Raw genomic sequence first — 20,440 nt, 5'->3', positions numbered from 1 at the left:
GAGAATGATTTTGGCTCAGTGGTAATTACGCAACCATGATGTATTAATTTATAGCCTAGCATTAGCTTTTTGCTTCTGGCGATTGCATTTACGCTTCAAAAAACCAAAAGTGGTGTTGATATGTGAAGAATATCTTGCTGACCAAAACGTCTTATTTTCAGCAATTTCCAAAAATCCAATGGGAAAATTCCATTGCTTTTTGAGCAGGGACACTTTTGCGATGCTGACTTAAGGGTAGGACGTCAAAAATATGTCACTGCACCACTCTTTTACCAGCACAAGTTAACTTGATAACTTATTAATAAAGAATAAAACAATCATCTCAACACTGATAATGATAACTATCAAGAGTTGAAGTATACATCCATGTTGGGAGCTCTTTGATTCTATACTTACAGTAGACACAGTGGTGCCAGCTAAATGCTAACATTGGCATGCTAACATGCTTTTCTTTGTATAATGATATGTTCACCACCAAAGTTTTGTTTTAGCTTGTTAACATTTTGTTTGTAGAACTAAACTTATATTATTTTCTTGTTCAAAGAAAGGGGTTTCATGGGAATGCTTTTCAGAAGAATGCAAGCTAAAACGTTTAACTTGAACAAATGACAGCTATTGAGAGTGGCCCAGCTTTAACACTAACATGAAAAGCAACAGGCAGACTTAAGCACACACACGTTTATTTGAAACTCTCTAAACAAAGTGCAGCACAACTGATGCAGAAGAACACAACACACACTAAGCACAGAGTTACATTCACACACACACCCAACAGCCTCAGTAGCACAGTGCAATCCAACAGCAGGTCCGTTGAAGCATAAATTCATTGAACTGAACTTGGGATACAGCAAACGTCTGTGGATGCATAACGTCCGATTGTTCATTTGCATATTATAACTTAGTGAGAACCATGTTCTGATAACAGGGCGGAGATTCTTCATATAAACATCCAAAATTGGTTTCTGAATTACATGTGTTCAAGTGAAGAGTTCCCATCACGGCAACAAAGGTAGGCTCCAACGATCACAAGTTGACAAGATACATTAGGCTCATCTGTTTTCTTCTTGGACAAATTTCACACAGCTGCTTTTATTTAACACAAAATATATAAACGGTTTAACACAGCTCAAAGAGTTCTCAAGGCCAGACATGCTTATTCATAGAAAGTATTTTCTCACAAATTAAACTGGCATGCCAAGAAAGTTTTTAAGTCTTACACTCTTTTTTCTTCAGACATCTATTCATTATGATTGATTATAATCTCTTTATTCTTATTTTTTCACTTTTATTCCTTTAGTCCATTAGAAGGTGAAATGAATGAAAAGAAAAGATACGGAATAACATGCACTGGTTATCGTTGTGCATCCAATTTGAAAAGAAATGAATATTAACTTTAATATTTTATTTTTTCTCTGTAGACAATTATTGAGGTTTCATTTCAGAATGACAACAATTTTAACATAAAAGTGACGCCTACTGCTACAAAAGTATCTGTAGCACCAAATAAAAAAAATAAAGGAAGATGATTAAAAGGTGGGAAGTGGGAAACATTAATCCTCTGCTGATAAAGCAAAAATACTGCTACAGACATGAATTCTGAACAACATGTTTCCAATAAACACTGCACCATCTAATAGGAAATACTAAAATGACAAAATACAAACATCAGGCTGCCAAGTCAGGCGAATGCAGGTCTATAGAACATAATGCATCTGTGTCATTTCATCCCCAAATCTGCTTCAAGATGTCTGCAGACTAGTGCTGAAAGACCAGCAAGGAGGTCACAAATTGCTCTCCAGGCAACTCTCAGAGCCTCTTCAAGTCTCGTCACAGAGTCTTATGAGTAGTCGAGCACCTTTTTCTGCTCTCTTGCAAAAAGTTTTGTATTGCATCTGTGCAGGATAGGCTTTGTCAAAAACCTGCACACACATTCACACACAGATGTAAAGAGCTGCCAATGGGTTGGCGTAATGATAGAAGCTTGATTGTGGCTGATTTCTATAAATGGTGTTTAAAATAACAAAGAAGCTTTCTTTTTCTATTAATGCAAATAGCAGCTTGTGGCCATTTCAAGTGTTGCTTTCTACATAAATATGTGTCTTGACTGATATGACAAGATAATAATAAAACAACCTTTTACGTTTGGCTAGCTGTTCATTTTGTATCATGCTGTTTTCATGTGTTTCCTCACCCTTCATGTTTCAGTGCAAATGCATATAATCATTGCCTTTTCAGTAGCTTGGTTGGTTTCGAGGTAAGCTGAGATTGCACCTTCCCATTAATGTCACAGCAATGACTAAAATCACAGTGTAACCAGGGCAACAAAATGATCTGTCCTTTCTAACAGAACTGGTAAGAGGCAACAAATTGCTCTGTTGATGATAGGGGAACCAGTGTAGTGTTTCATTGTGTCTAACAAAGCAGGGTGCATACAACCTAAGCAAGAAAAAAACTACAAATCTTTGGTGTTTGTTTGGACATGCCTCGGAAATATTAATAAATAATGGAACATTTACGAATGAATAAAACATCACAATCGCTGCCCCGGGTTCAGAGCTGCCATCTCCTGAATGCTAGATTATTTATTTGTGGGGCTACAGTGGGCTGAAAGCCTTTTGAAATGTGTGGGTCATCTATTGGCCAACTCATATAGACCAAATGTGCGCATAAGCAGCAGTAGCTGACCCCTCTTAATGAGAATTAATGCAGGATCAGATTGAAGTTTTTGTCGCTTAACTCCAGACACACTCCAGCCCCGCCATTAGCACCTCCCTGTTAAAATTGGAGGGTGACAAGTAGAAGGAGAGAAATTGGGAAGGGGCAATATGCAGGACTGCTGAAGCCTATAAGCCCAAAGAGAATGGGGAGAAATATAATAAGAAAAAATGGGTGAATGTAGGATAGTAAAGTTGGGGAACATTGAATACTGTCCTTGATATGGAGCAGTGATTTTGTGCAAAAGCAAATTGGTTCTATATACAGCTTTATGTCAAATTTGACAACCAGAAATTTAAAAAAGCAGTGATCCAAATCCTTGGGTTTTAAAGGACGTTATGTGCTTTTAAAGTACGACTGAAACACAATGTCATCAGATTTCATGCTATTCAATTCTATAAGTCATGGCTTAGTGGGAAATATACTCTTCTTAATTGGTTAGATTTCATGACTGATTGCTGTGACATTTCATGGGATGTTTCTGGGTATCTCCAACTTGCTTTTCCCAATACTTCACAGCAAAACATTAAATGTACTCTGACATAAAACAACCTGTCAACCACATTTCTCATTAAGCAAAAAAATCCGGAAAAACTGGAGATATTTTCATCTTCCTTCACAGCCATTAGTAGGACGTGATTCCTCGGGTTTTCAGCATGTTTTTCTCTCTTCCCTCTCAGAGGTGATGTCCCATTTTTCATAAACTCCTCTCATACATCACATCTAAATATAGACTGTTTATAACCCAAAAAAATAAACATGTGGGTGTCACCGAGACTGGGTATGTAGATTGGTGCGTAGTTTAAAGTCCACTGGAATGTATACAAGAGCCAGCCAGTCACTTGGAATGTGGAGGTGGGCTCGCTGGCTTGGTGAGGGTGTTTGGGGACGTCTCGGTGGTGGCCACTAGTCATACTGGCCCTTCAGTCAAGCCTTCGAGGGGAAGGCTGGTGGCATTGTCCGTGGGCTGCGGGTCGTCCTGGGGATGCGAGGGCATGTGGGCGACAGCAGCCAGACTGGCATAAGGCAGGTGGCAGTCCATATGCAGAAAGGGTGGGTAGTGCTGGCGGTAGCAGATATAGGCAAACAGCAAACCGATCACTCCTCCAACAACAGCGTCTGCAAAGTCGCAAAAACACGTATATTTTAAGGTATACATGTATAGTTAAATTTAACCCATGTGGAGGAAGAAAAACAACACCTTGTCGAGAGAAATCCATTACTATATTGCAGGAACGTGCGCAGATAGAGCTCAAAGCGCATTTGAGCTCCTGCCGAATGTACTTTTTTATCTTTAAGGCAATAACATTGTCCAACATTAAGCAAAAAATAAATAAATCTTTTGTCTTATACACCTTATCTAAAGGTTACGTGTTGCTTTTATACATTTGTGCCTTAAATATGGCGTTTATGTGAATTATACAACCTTAATTTGTTGGCACATAGTAATAGTATCTACGGCGTACAAAATCATCATCTTCTTATTGCCCGTTGTTGCTGAAGCATTATCTGAATGGAGAAGGTAGTGCCCTTCATTCCTTTGCATGAGGCAATAATGAACTGTCCTGTAGCAGTCTTTGAACGAACCCCTGTCATGGGTTTGTTTTAAATACATACATTTTAATATCCCTTAAAACTGTCAAAAAGTTGTTATTCCAGGAATCGGTAACCAAAATTACGGGCGTGTCCTTTTTTGAATCTGGGCCCCTGCCATTCTAACATCCTCTGCTCGTCTTGCTGTACTGTATGTGCAACAAGCTAGTTTACAGCATGATGGAATTAAACAGAAAGGCAAAGCAATGACTCTCTTTCACCGAGCACTGGGCCCACTTCCCTCCGGACAGGCTGTCTCTGTCATTTTGTCATTTCCGCTGAACAGATTCGTATTCTACCAGCCCCCCTTTAAGCTATAATACATCATATAATATCATGCTGCCATGGTGAATAGTAAGCCTATATTGCCGGGTTTAGATCAAAATGACAAAGCCAGCTGGTGGCTGGGACAGCTGAAGTAGACGATTCCATTATATCAAAATTCTACTTTTCCATAGGGCCCACCGCACTTCCTTTATTTTCCCCTTCTGGCTGAAATGAAACATTGATTTCCACCATCCATAAACTATACAATGCATGAGCATGCTCTGAGAATGTTTCATCGACTCCTGTCAACTGGATTTAATAGACTGTGACTTGATGCAATGTATTAGTTTGGTGGCCTCATTGAGATAGTGATTGTAAGCCCAGCCCCCCCCCCTCAGAGGACAAAGCTCACCTCCAAAGTGAGAAAGAATGGGCAGAGTAGAGGAATCCTCCAACCATGGCCAGGATAATCAGGGCTCCAAGCTTGTGTTTACACTGAGGGCATAGTGGGCCCTTCATGTTTAATTGGATGCACCATTGCTGCCTACTTACGGTGTTGAGGGAACACGGAAAGTATTTGTGATGCTAAGAAATTTGAGGGCCTGTCTTGCCTGTTACTGCTGTTTGTGTTCCACTGTTGATGTGAATAAATGCTGGTTGTTAAAAGAGTTGTCTATTTGAGCTGCCCGGCTCTCTGGGAACATATGGCTCTCGAAAACTAATTAACACCATATGACAGAGCTGCTATCATATTACCATATCTTCTCACCCACTCATCACACACATATGCAACGCCTTCCCCCCCCCCACCCACCCCCCCACCCACCTCTGCTTCCAGTCTTTTAGGACCAGATATGCAAAACTGAAGTGTGTAATTTTAATGTTTTTCCAGGCTGCTGAATTAAATGCCACCTCACCGTAATCCGAGGCACTCTTCAGGAAATCAAAACCTCATTATAGGCGACAGAAAACACGTTTATAGAACAAATATACACCTTACCTTTTTTTTATAGTCATTTTAATTTTAGCATGATAATCATTTTCTTGTGTCCCATAACTGAGCGACTACGCGTACCTTGCCAGTGGTGTTTGTAGTCGCAGGTCCGGGATAATGCAATCATCATGGCGCTGTAGAGAGGCAGCACCATGGCACAGAGACGCCAGCTACGCCCCCGACCTTTATCCGTAAAACACTGCAGCTTCCCCGCCAGGTAGAAGGAGGTAAAGCCGAGTCCGGAGAATGCAACTAGCACGCAGAGAAAGAAAAAACGATCATCAAGATTGTAAATTAAATACATTTGGACTAGTAAAACAGTGAGTACATAAACTTTGACCATGTTTCAAGGGACTTTCCTGTCCACAAAAGTCAATAACAATGTATAATGGACAAGTGTGCAACAGTAACAGGGCAAGCAAATATAAAATGAGTAAAAAAAACAGAAAAGCTAAAGTGTGAAGATCAATTATTTTAGTTTGAAGAAGGTAATGAAGAAGGCGGATGTGAAATTTGCAGCTTGTCCACTTCCGCCCACTCACAGGTTACCTCTCTGAGGAGAACAATCATGAGAAAATACCTCCGCACTGAAGTCAATCAGCTTGTGACAGGTGCCTGAGAATGCAACTGAACAGCATCAAGCACAACTCAAACACTGATGAAGACTTATGAAGCTAATGTGTCATTCAGGATTACTTTATGTTTATTCATTCTCAATTGTTTGTTACTCAGATGCCTCTGATCAGCTGAGAGACCACTCTTTAAATAAACCAACTACATTTGGCCCTTAGCACATTTGTGCTTGTGAAACTTGTGCTTGTCTTATTGTACGTCTTGAATATACATGTAAACATATGTTTCACAGTAGTATTCATGTGTTAATAAGACCAATGTTCAAATAAATTCAGTTAATTCAAGTTGAGAACATTTTCTGACAAATCTTAGTTGATAAGAAAAAACCCAATAACTTATTTCCATAACCAGTTTGAAATGTACCCTTCATATTTCCCCTTAATATTAGCAATCTGCGGCTTCTGTTTTTAGCGATGAGCTGGAAAAACTTTCTGTAACAAAATAAATGAAACCCTATGGAGAGCTGTGATGTAGGCTGTTTGTTTTCTTAAAGCATATTCAATTATCAGACATCATTTACCTACATTTGATTCATTTAGCTAACTTATAACTTGACCTCTGGTGAGGGGCCCAGCCCTTTGTATTTTTCTCTGTTTGTGGCCCTCATCTTAAAAAGTTACGACACCCCAGCATTAAAGCTTCATCCAGCTACATCTACTAGATCCAGGAACGGAGGGCATCTCAATGCTTTTTACATGGTGGGAGAGTTGCAGCAATGCTTGGGTGGTCTTTATTTGCATAATGTTAAAAATATAAACTTTATGAATGTTACAGAACTTTGACCAAGCTGTCAAACTTGGCAATGTGAAAAGCAACATATTTCAGGATAGACCATTTCACACCTTGAATGTTTTACCAGTTCCAATTTGGTGGATTGTGTAGACAGAATAACAAAGAAGGGCAATGATGTTGAGTCTTGCTTCAAACGGCTTGCAGAGAACCAGGGACCAATCAGAAGCTTTCCAAGACAGGAACGTCCGCGCTTAGGCAGCCAGTTTAGGGGAGAAGCTCCCTGCCTGATCTCATGGACATCCAGCATCGATGTGCTTTTCAGCCAATACACAGTACAAAATGTGATCCATAATGACCAGTTTCTATGCAAATACTGCCAAACTGAGATAAGAGGGGAGACTGTCGGCCCCAAATTGAACCAAATCTCAGATCAGATTAGTATAGAGCTAATGCATTTATGCAGGGTTGATACACAAATATATTACTTTCCAGCTGCTTTCCTCAGCAGAGGCCCATCAATGAAAGGTTTGAGGTCACGATGAAAGTGAAACCCTTGTATGGGAAACAAATGAGCTAACGACTATGCTGTGCTAAAGGAGCTGTGCGTCTTAGTTGATGGAGGTGAGTGCAAGGGTGTAATTGTGTGAATTAAAAGGTTGTGTGATGGAGTCGTAAAAGGTGGAGCTGATACAGGGTCACTAGTTCAATGCTGCAGCGGGCCAAACAACACCCATCAGCAGCCCATTTGTTGCCTAGCCCGCAAACTGACCAAGAATGCTAAAGACGCCAGTACATGTGTGCAGCCTGTAGAGAGAGAAAAAGGATGGTGGGAAGAAAGGGCAGAAAGTCCAGCTGTCTGAGTAGCCGGCCTGCTGTCAGGGAGCAGGAGTTGGCTCCATTAACTCAGCATTTTCCATTAGGCAGTATATTGGGTGGCTGGTATAGGCTGATATTGGGTTTTTGATAAAGAATGGTTCTACGGCATCACACATTTAGGAAATTATGGAAATAATGTAGTTTGCTTTATTGCATTTAAATGTTAAATTGAATGAACACTTTTACAGGACTGTCTAATGGGAAATGTTGATTGGATTTCATAAAGGTCTGTTTGTTTTTACAATGCATGTTGTCTTTTTGCTGCAAACCAGCAGGCAAATCCAAGAAAAGCTCATAATATAATGTGGGCAACAAGGGCAAACACGGGGCTGTCAAAAAGAAAGCTCTGGCCACTTTTGTTGGCCCCATAACTGTTTCTGGGAGGACACAGTAAATATTTCTGCTTATCTATGGAGTGAATTGTATTTTGGGTTATTTTCAGTAGATTGTGGAGGCTCAGAGACGAACCAAAGTGCCCAAGTGTTCTGAAACAAACTGAACAACTGTAAGAAACAATGCACACGCTTTCATTAGATGGTCCAAAATCCCAAAAGAAAAAACAACAGAAGTATTAACCAAGGGAGGCACTGGACAGATTCAAGACGAAAAACCGGCTTGATTAAATAGAAAATTATATAGAAATGTAAATCTTTATTAAATGTACCTCGGGCAGCCCTGAATATCTGTAGCACATCTCAAGGAAATCCATTTATTTGTTGCTAATGTATTTTACTCATAATCAAAAAGGTCAAGGAGTCAATCAGTGTAAATCTGAAGTGACTATGAATGTCAATTCCATGGCAGTCTTTCCAATAGCTGCTCATATATTTTCATGCTGAACCAAATGGTAGGCCAACACTAAGTTTCCATTAATAGAGCTGCTAGCTAAAAGGCTAAAAACAGAACAACACTCAGTACAGTACCATGGCCTAGAACGGGATTAATTGGATCCCTTATTGCTTCCTGTATGAGCCCCTTGGGTGGCCTACAACCTCAGTTACTTGAAATCATATTGTAGTTTGAGTAGTACGATTACATTTGGCTATTGGGTCCTCCTTAATGAGTATACAGCCTTTGGAAAACAGAAATCACCAAGGGCTTGATTAATTAAGTTCAACATGTCTGCCACTTACATCAATCTACATGGAGAGCAAGGAAAATGTAAAATATGCAAAGAAATAATTGATACCCTGTGGTATATCAAATCCTGTACATCAACACCCAGTTTGCCACATGGGTTTAACAAACAACAACACATTACCATCAGTGCTGAGTCCAGAGCTCAGAGTCAGGTCAAGCCATTTGAGATATTTAGCATTCCTTAGTGCTTAAGTACATCTCTGGGCGACCCTCACTTTCAATCTCACAGCAGTTCTCAACATTTATTTTCATAACTCTAACCATGACTAAGACGATTACATTACTCATGTAGATAGACAGAACTAAATTATGCATGAACCAGTGACTCAGTCTGCTGGCTTCAACTTTGGAAAACTCACGGCAGCTTCACATGAGAAAATCACACATTTACAAATCACTTCGTTTCTCGTCTTATGCAAACTTTGATTTCATGACAAAGATAAAGACGTTTATTTATAAAGGGTAACATTATCTGCCTTATATGAACAATAACACCTTATTGGTTTTTTTCACACTTATTTATTTCTCTTGTTCTGTATTCTTAATCAAATTAATTTATTCGTGAGTTTAGTACACAAAACAGCTAGGACTGGGCAGGTTTACCGCTATTACTTTTTATCATTATTCATTCAGATTGAAGAAGGCTGAAGCCTATCCAAGAATCTTAAAGAAGAAGGCAGAGAAACACCTGAGACAGATCATCAAACTCTCAGAGGGTGTTTTAGACATGGCTGGTTTCAGGCTCCATAAAAAATGCTGATGGTCCGTTTAAACCCACATCTGTTCTTATCTTTTCGGAATAGGGTTTTCATGGCTCTTTAAGTGGTGATCAGAAGAAAAAAAATGAAGTGCACAATATTTGTTGGTCTCTTTGTTCGTCTGGTGAAAAGATTGTAACACAGATATAAATAGACGTCATTAGACAAGTGGTAATTGCATTTTAAATATCTAAGCTATCATTAGGTGGTGTACTATAGCATGCAAACACACTGCGTACAGACAACATATTTGCACAGTGAGTCATCACCTTGAGGATTACAATAACAGCCTTTTTTTCTCTGGTCAGGCATTATACATGAGGGGACCCGAGGGGTCCCTCGCGATCATTTAAACATGCACAAAAACACATTTCTACTTTTGAGATTTGCTTAATTAACTAAGCCAGAACATTGGTAGGGGGACACAATGATTGCTATGGATACTAAACAGCTACTGAATGATGCTCACCAAGAGGCAGCAAGCAATTCCCACGAGGCAAAACAAAGATGCCTAATGAGTGCAGTGTGATTCCTTTCACAAAGGTTTGTTCAGAGAATACAAACGAAAAAAGTCTGAATAATCTTTTTAGGATGGGGGGTGATTTTTACAAACATATTTATTCTGCAGGTGATAAATGAACTCAGTCTTTCAAGGTGTAAGGGACATTAAACTGTTATAATATGTAACAGAACACAAGATGTACTTCTTGGGGACAATGTGATTACTATAAACGTGAAACTCACTTCACTGCATGATTTGATATAACTCCCTGCAGGAATATTATAGTACTGCATGAAATTGATTCATAAAAAAGGTCACTTTGAATGTATTCAGTACCACAGACTCATTAAAAGTTCCCTTAAAAAACATTATGGTGATACAAACGTAAGGCCACAAGGCACAGTAAGGTCATATTAAATGTACTGTGTTCCATAAATATACAATGGATTACTCAACCAGAGGCCTTGTTTAGAAATCAATTCTCACATTGTCTCTAGAATAGTGGGGGTGGCCGGGGTCAACGGTGAGGGAGGTTTAAAAGCAATAAGGTAAAAGACTGGGAGAAATGAGTGGTAAGAGGAGTTTTTACAGAAGCCGCAGTGAATTAGCAGGTGTTCTGTTGAACCCGGTACGGATTTTGACAAGTGAACACAGAGGAGAAATGTTAAAGTAGATAAGTGCTCTTTCAAAGCAATGGGTTTGGCTGTGGATTCAAAAAGTGGAGTCATGCCCCGATCAAACCCTCTGCAAAATCTAATAATTCTGGTAATGTCAGTCTCTTTCTCTTCCTGCCCTGTATCTCTGCTGAAATATCTCACACACACACACACACACACACACACACACACACACACACACACACACACACACACACACACACACACACACACACACACACACACACACACACACACACACACACACACACACACACACACACACACACACACACACACACACACACACACACACACACACACACACACACACACACACACACACACACACACACACACACACACACACACACACACACACACACACACACACACACACACACACACACACACACACACACACACACACACACACACACACACACACACACACACACACACACACACACACACACACACACACACACACACACACACACACACACACACACACACACACACACACACACACACACACACACACACACACACACACACACACACACACACACACACACACACACACACACACACACACACACAGTCAAAATGCAGCGCTTCTGTTTTCCATCTCCCTTCTCTCTTTCTATTTAGACCTTTGACCCCTTCAAGAAGCGGTGGGACATCCCTTTGCCTCTGACCAGTAGCGATGAATACCAACCACTTCGGCTCTGACTCTCTTATACCCATTAACATACAGAAGACCAACAGGAAGTCATTATTAGCGCTGCATAATTGCTGCAGCACTCTTACACAAGCTGTTCCTGAACCTCTTTGGACACTCCTACTTCATGAGTAAATTATAGTAAACACTTGAGAGCAGAAGAGTAATTCTCTCCAGATACTGAACCATTTGATGGACAGTCCATGCTTTGGTTCATTTAATAACGTCATTTATTTGCAAAGGAAAGAAGAGATTCAAACATCTGATTAGGTCTGTCTCTCAGGATTCAGTCCTTTTTTTAAAAGTGCGTAATAATTGATCATATTTAAAAACTTAATTTGCACAGGGGAGATGGTGAGATGAATATGAATAAGGAGATAACCTAGAGCTAATGCTACATGGCGTGCTTGCTTTACAGCTGTATGTACTCACGCAGTGGATTCAGGGGATTTCCTACGTGGTGAAGAAAACAATTCAAATCATGCCGGAGAACCGGAGTGGATTAAAAACTTGGTATGGCAATAATGCTTTGTTTGCTTTAGAAAATAGCTTTCATCAAACACTGAATCCTAGTGTGTGTTTACATTCTGATCCAGGCTGATACTGATGGAATAGTTTGGGTTCTATTTTTACCATGCAGATTATTGTTTGTTGCATTGTGTCCAGGCACCACTTTGAATAAAAGTGTGTCTGTCTTCCCCTATTCCTTGTCCACTGCCTCATTTGTCTGAGTAAAAAACTGTAACGTATGTGTGGTTCAACAAGTGTTGTCCTGGTGAAAGGGGACACAGACAGGAAATTGGATTTCTTCTGCTCTCCAGTCGAGTTGGCACGCGGGTGCTCCCTGGGTCCCCATAGCACGGCTCTCTCAATCACTTTCTCACTCACAGCGCTACAACATAAGGCTATTAGAGCTGCCGCGCAGATGGATGTAATCCATACACAGTGGTGCGGTGAATCACAGTGAAATGTCCCAGTCTGCTTTTTCTAATGGGACACAGCCAGCACTTCAAAGCATTTCTATTTAAAGCAGGTGTCTGAGAAGATGTAAGAAAGCGACTTTAAAGCATCAATATGAAATCAGACTGGACCATGAAATTACAGCGGCAGTGAAATCGTATCCATCGCGCCGCATTATTGTAACTCACAGAGACCAATTAATCCCATGTTTGACTCGAAACTTGTGATATTCTAGACAGAAACACTCACAGATTTGAACAGTTCTTTCTGAACTCACAGGTAACATTTGTAGTTTGATTAGTATATGTAATTAAAGAGTTCAAAATGTTCAAGGCATTTAATTTCTTTTAACTGGAGTTGGATGCAACCTCAGCTTGTTTACACATTCCTTCATTACTGAGGAAAATCTGCATAATTACCTTGTTAAATGTGAATGTGCATCTGGAGTGGACCTAAAACAAACAATATAAATATCAAGCACGCAACAGTCTGGGCAGTGTTCACTGGAAGATATGATGATATATTTTTTAACATTTTGCATAATAGATAGCAGGAGGTTCGGTGTAATTCCAGGTAGGTGTTTTACTGTTGACTTTTCTGCATCACTGGAGCAAGACAGAAAATAATCTTCAAAGAAGGCAGTCACATCAGTGTGTTTTATCAAATACGTATGTATATTTTTCTTAATGCAGTCTTTACATGCCAGTTGTATTGTGACTCAACATATGTTGGGCCCACAGCAAACCTCTAATCAACATGCATCTGCTGGACAACAGGAAAGCATGTGAATTATTCAACACGCTGCTGGGTTGGAAACAGCTTGGAATGCAATATGGTCGAAAAAGATGTCCACACTCCCACATTGGTTTGCACAGCTGAACGCAGCAGGAAGTTAGATGAAGCTGAAACAGTAGGTGTTCATCAAACACTCATCGGGCGTTCGCCAAGTCGAAAAAAGACTGAACGTGCTTGACTCAATCAAGCTAACCCCCGCGCATCTCGACAAGCTGCCTCGGGGTGCATAAATTGAATGATATCTTATCGCCACATGTTGTAATTAACTTAGAAGAGCAGCGGGAAAGGGATCATCACTTTCAAATGGGAAGTAAACACCTTGTAGCTACACACTCAGTCAGCACACATGGACTACATGGCGAAATAAGCATTGAGATTAAACTGAGTGAAGACTGGAGTCACAGTTGCATGCAGTTTTAATGAGTCAGATATGTTTTGGAATTGTTTCAGAAGTGCTGACAGGGACTCTACTTCTGCTGAGAACTGGTACTCACAGGAGGAATGGCTGCTAGGGAAGCTCTTGCGTCCCTCGGAGACTATATCTGGCTCCCCGGTGCACAGCATCTTCGCATTTACCTGTCCATCAGGGAAACAACGGTGGAAATAATCGGGCCTGGGTCTGAAAGAAAAGAAAACCCAAAAGATGGTTTGTGTGAATGGCGTAGATAATTCTATCTACTTATCAAACTATTTATCACTCAAAAATCCAATAAGCGTATGCTGAAAAATGTATCATCAGTGACAGATCTTGTTTGTTTGTTAATCATACCTGCCAACAATCAATTTGATAGTATTTGTGAAGACTCCATTCAATGCGAGGGCCAGGGACACAGCTGGAATAAGCAGATTGACAGCCAAATAAGCGTTTTAGATTACACAGACAAGGTTGACACACCATTAACAATGTATTAGCATTCAAAGAGTTATGCTGTAGTAAAATGATTGATATTTTTTATCAGTGCAGTGCAGATCTTCTGAAATGACGTTCAAATAAAACAGCCATTTTGGTTTACTGGAGTTTTTTGTTGCAGCTGGACAAATAGTTTTGAGGATTTATGTGTTTATAATTTCTATGCAGCAACAGTAGAACATTATGTTAAGCACAGTGCAAGTTTAGCAAACACATATAAATGCAACCAAACCTTTACACATTCATAGAGATAGACAAATCTCCATATTAATGCAGCGACGTTTTTCAAATGGATTGTTTATTTGAGAAAAAAAATGTAATCCCTTGTGCATCTCAATTCAAACCATTCATATGCAGATATCTGTGTTTAGAGGTTAATAAAATTGCTAAAATATAGACCATAGATCAGCCAATGTATTCTGCCTCTTTTGCTTTTCAGCTTCATTCACCATTCATCATTCATTTCAGCATCTGCTAGAATGTAATTGTTAGTACTAATCTGACTTCAAACAAAGCAAAAATAGCAAAACCATGTCCCATTGCCAATAGATTATGCATTTATATGCAGATTTCAATACAGTAAATATTTATTCACTAACCAAAGTATTTTTTAAAAAATGCAACTTTGCATATCTGTACCCATTATTTTCAATCTTGACAATCCATGCAATACTTTTAAGACTTTTTATTTAAAGCCATGGTGAAAAAAAGTAAGGGGATCGAAAATGGTATTAGTATTTAAGCTATGGGAAACAGGACTGTGTAGTGTGAAGGCCACAGCCTCACATGGTAAAGCATTTACACTGCACCCTCACCTCCACTAGTTTTACCTCATTTGAGTCAACCACATCAACAACTAACAGCACACTATGATGTACGTGGTAAACACTTTATTTGATTTAAATCTTACATTATTTAGCTTATTTGCCCACCTTTTAGCACAGTTACAACTGGTATTTTTTGTATTACTAACTGTCTTTGAGTTATCCTGGTTCTGCAAAAGGCGAGGCTGAGGGCGGAGGACTCATAAGTCGTGCAAACAGCCAATTGGTCCAAATTGGGACAAATCAGGTATTTGGGTTTTTCAGTGGCTGTTTGTATTGTGTTCATCTTAATGTCCCCTTGTTTTCTATTTGGTTTGGTCAAGCCACTATATATTTTCCAATTTGCATCACTGTGGTCATCAATTTTTGGGTTAAATAAAAAATCTCAGTTTACCTCCTGCTTCTTGTTGTCTGTGCTTGGTCCCTAATATATGGCAACTCCTGTGTCATGAGATATTTTCTTCTGGATCAAAGCAGTGGACCAACAGACCAGTATACATTCTGACATTGCCATACACAGAGCTATGCTTGCAAAGAAATAATCACCAAATTAATGAGAAATGCTGCAAACTGTTTAGTTTCTTGCTGGTAAGTATCAATCAGAGATTTAATTGTGAGAAAAGTATCTCTACAGTGGTGGTGGCAAAATGATTAAACCCACTTAGAGCCAATCTAACTGTAAAGCAATTACTGCCTCTGCTCAACTTTTGGTAATGGGAAATGGAAGGACTGCCTTTGGGTGACAGGTAGGCATTGCAGTGTACATTCATTTAATTAGCTCCGAGCCAAGCCACTGGGGCTCATCATTAGCCGGAGTACCTGCCCTCACAGGTTAATCCCAGTGGTCTGCGGTTCAATTGAACGCAGCCGTATGTCATAAGAGCGCCAACCCATTATCCTGCTGAGCTGCTAAGGGGAGTGCAGACTCAATATTATTTAAGAGCTTGTTATTTTGGGCAAACTCTGCAGATGAGATGAAAATGATCCAGTTGACCTGTTGAAAGATAGAACATGAACTTGCAATGCGTTCCCTTTGTGAGATGCCTCTCGGTGTGAGGAGGCATTACTGTAATAAACTCCACCTCATATAAAGTTTAGCCTTGGAGCGTTTGCTTATGATCATTAAAGTATACATACATTTCGCAGCAGTAGCACTAACATAGCTTTTTGCAGTTCAGTGTTTACTACACTTATGCCTGTTTGTGACACTTCAAAAGAGTTAGCTAGAGTAGCACAGCTCATATAGAGATGTCCTGTGACCGTTTGGTCCAATTCTGAGGTACTTGTACTTTACCTGAGTATTTTCATTTTTCCTCTCCAAAACATTCTGGAGGCAATATTATTTTTGTTTCATGTGTCAGGTCTGTTTCTTGTTCTTGAGTTTTTGTGCTAATACGTTTTTGTTCCTCATTCTGAGTGATTTTCTGTTGAGACTTTTTGTTGTACCCTTTTTTTGGTTGGAAATTTTGATCCTCTTACTGAGAGAGTTTTTGTTTACTTATCCTCCTTGTGAGCGCCTTGAGTTCTCTTTGCATTTTGAAATAAAGTCTTTATTTTATTCTTTACCTCTGTCTCCTGGGGTCATGCATTTGAGTCCTACTGCCTTGTGTCTAAAGTTTGTGACAAAGTCCCTCTTATTTAGCTCATATATTGTTGATAGCTGATCTGATCTGCTGTTGATGACTAGAAAACATATCTCTGTATGTCAAAACAATTGCCAGTAAAAACAATAAAATATGTCTAAATCTTGTCAGTAGTGTCCTGATTTTTGACATAATCAAATCTGTGTGTGGAGTTTTGATGCATTATACCACATTTGCACATTTGTTCTTATTGTCTCACTGGGAGATTACTCCCTCTACAAAATAAAAAAATAATGCGTGTCGTGCTTTGCGATCTCCCATTTAAATGATGAATAATATCCTTTATGATGTGTGACCCAAATTAAAAATTATCACTGCAGAATTATCTCTTCATCATCCTCAACAGAGTGTAGTCTTTTTTCGGAAACTCTAATCAAACTTCCGAAAAAAGGCTCCATTGTTCCATGACTGATGGATAATCACACAATAAAGCTGCAGGAGTTTGGGAATCATAAAAGGTTGTTAGGTGACTCTACAAATGGGTGCATTGTGTTCTTTGTACTCCCAAGAACAATAAAGAGGCATGGTGTTAAAGCAGAGTGCACTAATTGGAGTCCCACTGGAATACCTAGAGCATCACGGAACTTAAAAAACTGGATTGGTGCCAGCTCTCCAACCACACCTGTTTAACACTTTGATGAGTTCATTCTGGATTAGAGGACCCTTAGGGTCAGCTTTTAACTAGATTGATTTGCATGAATACATAATTTGGGTATTTAAGCTGAAGATCATACAATCTGTAGGTACAGTAGATAAAAAACATTCTACTTTTTAATGACACAGCCAATGACAAAACTGCTTTTAGAATAAGCCTTTCATTAGGTCTCGAAGTAGCTATAGTTGAAATACATGTTCAAAACTTTGATTAAGTAGAAAATCATCAGAAAATCAGGCTCACTTTAATTCAGTTCTTCTGAGGGATGTACTTTTCTGTTAAACCTATAAACATTTTTGGAAGTGCTTTCTCTGCACGCGATAATGGGCCTGTTAGCTTCTACATAGCAGCCTAATCTGATGCATAGTCACAGTTTTTCCACCAGATGCATCTCTGTGTGACTCTTTAATTGGATTTGTGATCAAATGTTTAATGCTCTCTGATGTGCCAAAGCCTCTACAGGCCTGTCGACCGAGCAGGGAATGGAAACAATGAGTGTGAAAGAAATGGCCAAAAACTGTGAGAATGAAACTAGCATGACATTTTGATGCGTTTTAATTCTCATGTCAATTAAGATTAACTTGTGTTTTCCCATATTTACTGTAACAATAGGTAGCACAGTTTGAATATCTGCACTGCTGAACAAATAAATTACTTCTAGGGAACTAATCAGCACATGCTTCCAGGTAAAACGGGTTATTAAAAAGTGCAATATATGCAGCAAATAAGACCAACATTACATTTTTGACACTTCAACTCATTTGCTCCACATACCAAAACATGCCTCTTTCATCTCCGTCTTGTCCGTCCTCTGAATTATCTTCACCACAAATATCACCGCCAATGGGGTAAGAAATGAAATAGCCTGTGAGGAAATAAAAGGAAAAAAAAGGACCGTTATTGTGACATTGGAGACGTGCCGCAAATTTCCACAGGGTCTGTTTCGCAGGTTAATCATAAAAGGACTTCTGCCTCCGGGAATGACATGAACCTATCCATTATTCAGAGTTAGTTTTTAACAAGGCAAACTGCAGGGCCAAACAAGCCTCTTTATTGCTCAGTGGGTCTCAGAGAAGAATCTCGCCCTCCGCTTGAGAAGAGATTTGGGCTTCCTCAGCACCTCAGTAATTATTCATTCCTCAGAACAGATTCATTACATTTTGGCTAAATTCAATATATTTTCTTTGCCTTAAGCAACAGAGGTAGTAAAATAAAGACAGAGCTTCTGCTCCATTAATAAAACACTCATTCTGAATTTCCCTCGAGGGCTGTTCATCAGTCGAGACGTGGGTAATCTGTGTAACCCTGCCAGTTTTAAACTCATTTGGTTCCTCACTATCCTCTTTGAAGTAGTTAGATTCATACTAGTAATGACACTTGGATCCAAGTGCAATAACAGTTACTTGGAATTGGAAATTAAATCAGCCGAAATGCTTTTTATGTTTTCTAACATATGAGCAGACTTACTTTGGTGTTACATTTTTTGGGATCACCTGTTATATTGATTCTTTTCATCTTTCCTTCAATAATGGCTATTTTAACATACAACAAACTAATGTTAAAAAGTAGGCTCTAATGAACACACCAAATGTACCATGCCTCAGCCAAGGAGATTTCGTTTTAAGGCTCGTTTGTTGGTTTGTTTGTCAGCAGGATTACAGAAAAACTATTAACTTGATTTCAATTAACCTTTGTAGGGGTGTAGCACGGACAAAAAACAAAGCCATTACATTTTTTGAATGGATCCGAAATAGGTGGCGGATACACGCATTATTTTTCCATTTTGTAAATGACCTTAGAATGCCCTTCTAGCTTATACTTGAGATTGTTTCCCCAAAATGAAAAACCTTTTAATTATTAAAACTTTCATTTAGTTGATTTCCCTACAGTGTTGCATGACAGTGCAAAATATTGATGTAACCATTTATTTCCCTATGCACCTTTCATTTCGTTGTCTAGTCTCAAAGAGTGCGATTGGGATACAAATATATTGGGAAGCCGTTTTGCTCTGCCCCTCTGCAGTCTACTCAGTGGTTATATTGAATAGGTCAACAAGGAATGAAATCAGAAATCCAATTTATTTGTCCCACAAAAAGGACATTTACATGGTAATCAAGCAACCAAATAAGGTAAGATATACTTTCAAATTCTTTGAGTTCCATAGATGATTAAATCAAACAGCACCACATAGCACATTCAACGTTAACATTGATACCGTTTGACAATGGTGGCACATTACACAACCCCCAAGGCCAACATCCAAAACTACTTTTTTGTGGTTCCTGCTCTTGGTAACCCTAGATCCTCTTCTAAATTGTAAGAACTTGAGCTGTTATTTCTTGGTTCATTCCCAAAGTGCAAAGTCTAACCCATACAAAACACCATTGAGCTGCACAACCCAGTTCTTTACAATGGCTAGGCACACAACTACGCATAAAAATGGCAGCTGCTTTGACCACCCTTCTACTTTAAACTGAGTTTGGAATATCCTTTCTACTCTTATTCTATGCCCTAGATTTACCTTTTATTTGTATTGTGAAATTTGAGGCACAGCTTTGCTAATGCTTCTTATTGAAGCCTTTTAGAAGCATAATTGTGCACTTGACACTGAAACCTGTACCTATTTCAAATCTGCACACATTTTGATGTTATGCTTCCAGTTTTTTTAACAAAGGATTTCTGATTTCTTTTATTCTTTTAATTGTTGCTCAGAGGTATCGTTATCTCTTTCTGCCCCCCTGAATTTTCATCTTGAAATATTGTACAGAGGTTTGTTCTATCATATCCAACCTGAGAGCATAAAACACCATTACATTTGCAGGCAACCTTCTCAATGACATTGCCAAAATGTAACTTTAGATTTTTAGTGATGTACTATTTCACATTCTGTAGTGGAGACCACATAGTGTTAAATCTTGGAGCTCTCATCAGTGTAAAACCATGCAAGGTGTTCTGTATCATAGACAGTATCACATTATATTCAGTAGGACACATTGTGTTTGCCCCTGCAGATTAAATTGCATTTAACAATGTCTTGCTCCGATGAGGCAGTTACTGTATACT

The 20,440-nt window shown here is 39.3% G+C and overlaps 1 protein-coding gene across 1 annotated transcript in view; it reads right to left on the bottom strand.

Moving 5' to 3' along the window:
- Positions 1-714: 714 nt before the first annotated feature.
- plpp4 (phospholipid phosphatase 4) overlaps positions 715-20,440 on the bottom strand; it is a 49,150-nt gene continuing 29,424 nt past the window's right edge. Inside the window, exons 3-7 of the mRNA XM_063875115.1 lie at positions 18,152-18,242; positions 14,115-14,178; positions 13,840-13,964; positions 5,651-5,821; positions 715-3,834 (exon numbers count right to left, since the gene is read on the bottom strand). Of these exons, the coding sequence (XP_063731185.1) occupies positions 3,626-3,834; positions 5,651-5,821; positions 13,840-13,964; positions 14,115-14,178; positions 18,152-18,242 (660 nt within the window). The 3' untranslated portion in view covers positions 715-3,625. The remainder of the gene's footprint in view (positions 3,835-5,650; positions 5,822-13,839; positions 13,965-14,114; positions 14,179-18,151; positions 18,243-20,440) is intronic.

The sequence above is a fragment of the Eleginops maclovinus genome, chromosome 22 (assembly GCF_036324505.1).
Source record: "Eleginops maclovinus isolate JMC-PN-2008 ecotype Puerto Natales chromosome 22, JC_Emac_rtc_rv5, whole genome shotgun sequence".
In the NCBI taxonomy this organism is placed as follows: domain Eukaryota; kingdom Metazoa; phylum Chordata; class Actinopteri; order Perciformes; family Eleginopidae; genus Eleginops; species Eleginops maclovinus.
This window is presented reverse-complemented; position numbering and strand designations above follow the sequence as displayed.